General features: G+C 37.4%; 1 protein-coding gene across 1 annotated transcript in view; it reads right to left on the bottom strand.

Annotated features, from left to right (window-relative positions):
• The window catches only part of oca2 (oculocutaneous albinism II), a gene marked incomplete in the record, with an annotated part of 101,344 nt that overhangs the window by 89,011 nt on the left and 9,040 nt on the right, over positions 1-3,293 (bottom strand). The window contains 4 exon segments of the mRNA XM_014022428.1: positions 753-906; positions 2,022-2,104; positions 2,198-2,355; positions 2,957-3,028. Of these exon segments, the coding sequence (XP_013877882.1) occupies positions 753-906; positions 2,022-2,104; positions 2,198-2,355; positions 2,957-3,028 (467 nt within the window).

The raw sequence follows: 3,293 nt of genomic DNA, 5'->3' as shown, positions 1-3,293 counted from the left end.
ATGGATGGATGGATGGATGGATGGATGGATGGATGGATGGATGGATGGATGGATGGATGGATGGATGGATGGATGGATGGATGGTGAACGTCGTTATAACAAGATTTAAATATTTCATTGAGTTATGTTGGCAGGGGAACATATAAAACTGTTTTAGTAACTTAATAAATAAGATGGAAACATTCTAGTTATAAAAACTGTTAAAACACAAGGTTGTTTTTGACAAATTYTCTAAAATGCCTTGAGCCTGTTTTTGTCTTTCTTATGTCAGTGCAACATGAAATAAATGGTGGTGGGTCCAAACACATCCTGGATTTAATAAAGTTAACAGAAGGGTGAAGGAGCTGTCAGTTAGGCTCAGTCTCCACACTCGCTGACAAAAAAAAGCATCTAATTAGGCAAAATCAAACTACCTGTGGGGACGTGCTGTCAGCCTGTGGGCTCTTTATCGTTGTGCTTTTATTGATTTTTCATAGCAGATGTTTGCAGCACAGCTGTGTTCCAGTAACAATGCCATATGATCTGATATAAACAACATATAAACACATTTATACCTCCCCTTTTCCAGGAACAAATGGCATTATTTTAACAGTTCTTCTGACTTAATTTAATGTTCAAGTCATCTAAGACAAAGCTCTAGGCTGTCATGTTACATYTGTGTGTGTTTATCCAGAACACCTTTCAAACTGTGCTGCAGAAACACAACCCAAACCCATTCATCATCCCGGAGAGAAACATCACAGACCATTTACCTCAAAGATGATGAGAACGTAGACACCAGCCAAGATGACTCCAGCGATGGCCACCTGTGTCTCCATGGTGACGTAGAGCGATTGGTGGGTCATGGACAATGGCACAACCTTGTTATCCTGCAGGAAGGCCTGAATTGTGATGTCGATGGGGTCGCTGTGCAGGAAACCAAACAGCAGCAACAATTATGGGAGTGGTTTTCTTTTATCGCATGTTCCACATCCATCTAGTTCAAATTTAGTCAAAATAGCTGCAACTATACCGAACAAATATAAAACTTTGCTGAGAATGTGCAGATTTTTCTTGATATTAACCCAAACGGGCTAATATTAGGTTTTTGTGGCTATTTAGAAATCTCTAAAATGAAGAACGATATGACAAAAATTCAAGAAAAACAAAAGTCCTGCAGCAGTGAGAGACACTGAGTGGAACAGGACAAAACAGCCTAAATTTCTATAGATTTTCTTTATGGATTTGCCAAACACGGGAAGGAGCAAATCAAAAAGCTGGATAGAAATTTAAAGAAAAATAGATTGAGTGTAAAACTGTTGCTTCAATACTGTAAAATAATTTTAAATGTACGATACATACAGCTGATTTTTAAGACCAACTTAGTAGCATGTAAGGCAGAGATGGGCAACAGGTGGCCCTCGGTCCACATTTGGTCTGTGGGTGACTTTCCTCTTTTTTATTTTACTTAAAAATGTACTCAAAGTAGCTCTTAGATTAATTTTTGAAAATTACAAAAATGTATCTAACTGTGTGGCACTGGTTTGTATGTTTGTAATGACAGAATTCGCCACTAGATGGCGCCAACCCAACCCTCTCACACACGTCTTTTCTACCAGTGACAACATTGCCAGATAAAAATAAATGTTTACTTTTTGTTTGTTTCAACTTTTTTGTATTCATGTTTATTAAACAAGAATGTAACTGTTCTACATGTATTTGAKCATGCAATATATAGAGTTACTGCACTGTATGTTGTTTTAATAAACATATATACGCAAGCATTTTCAAAATGATAGTTGGGTGTGCAGTTCTTTGTGGCCCTCTGGCAGTGTCTACAAAAAATGTGTCTCCTTCCACCATTTAAGCTGTCCATCTCTGGCCTAAGGTTTTCTTTTAGTGACCCCCTTTAGGTTAAATCTTCTCTTGATTCACTGATTTTCAGAACTGAGCCTCTTTTTGCAGGATTGCTTTTTCTTGTTTTGCATGTGCTCAAAGCAGCTGCTGCACAAAGTTAAACAGAGTCTTGGTGTTCTAATTACCTGCTGACCATCTCAAAGGTTTTCGTTAACTCTCTCTGGTCAATTCGTTCAGAGCGTAAAGGAATGGTCCAATTATGAATCACCTGTTGACATGCAGCAGAACAGAAGTGATTCAGTCTTTCGTTAATCGTTATGATACATATCGTGAATAATGTACCTCATAAAAAGTGTCTGACCTGCTGAGCTCTCCTCCTCCGTTGTCCTGGCTGCTCCGTCTGCTCCACCTGGATCAGGATGTACTCCTGCGTGTCCAAGTCTAAAATCCCTCCTGCGAAAGGCCCCGCCACCTGCAGCTTCAGCAAAGCGTTGTCCCGAAAGTCAGTCACATTCATCGCTGTGAGATGAAGACCGTCAAGAGAAAACATGGGTTTGTGCGTTCATAATGACACTTTTTCTTATTCCTTTCTGGTAAAACAAACAGATTTGGTGTGACATGCATAACCTTAAAATACAAAAAGTCAAAGAAAACATCTTTATATTTAAGAAACTTGACATAATACATGAATAATAATAATTATTTTAATAATACCTATTCTGTCACATAGTTGGCATATTTTCTTCTGAATTTGGCTCAAAGTGAAACAGGACGTGGAACATCAAAGGAGAACTCTTTAAGAAAAGGAACTTTCTGGTCTTTGTTTATTGAAACAATATTATTTGAACTCTGACTCAAAATAATCTAAAGAAACCTCAGATTCTTCTATACAGTCCGTGTTGTTAGTTTTTRTAGCAACGCTCTGTTCACGCGCCGACATTCCCCTTTGACATCACTTCCTGTTTCTTCACATGTAAATATCTCAACAACTGTTCATTTCAGTGGCATAATTTTTTAAAACATGTTATCAATGCTATCTTTGCAAAAATACAATAATATTTGTTACAGAAATTTGATGTCACTTTAAAGTTCTGCTTTGGCTCTTTGCAGGAAAGGATACAGAAGGTGTCTGTTGGAGAGACTGCCAACATCCTCCAGGGATTATCTCGATCCGGATACATGCTGAAAAACAGCTGAGAGCAGAATCAGATTATCAGATGGATTTTTCAGGTTAGTAGTTAAACAAAACTCATAAAATGCTCTCACGTTGTATTGATGTTAGTATGGTRAATATTAATAGTTGGAAAGGAGAAATTTACCTCATGTTTTATAATTTAATTGACCATATTTATTTTTCCAGCTTAGTTCCAATAAATTATATATTTTACCACATAATTTAAAATTTACTGTTTTGTGCTGCCTCAGTTTAGCCTAAAGCTAAACTGAGGCAGCACAAA

This window comes from Austrofundulus limnaeus, unplaced genomic scaffold, assembly GCF_001266775.1.
Source record: "Austrofundulus limnaeus strain Quisiro unplaced genomic scaffold, Austrofundulus_limnaeus-1.0 Scaffold329, whole genome shotgun sequence".
NCBI lineage: Eukaryota > Metazoa > Chordata > Actinopteri > Cyprinodontiformes > Rivulidae > Austrofundulus > Austrofundulus limnaeus.
Note: the sequence above shows the minus strand (reverse complement) of the source record. Positions and strands in the feature narration are given on the sequence as shown.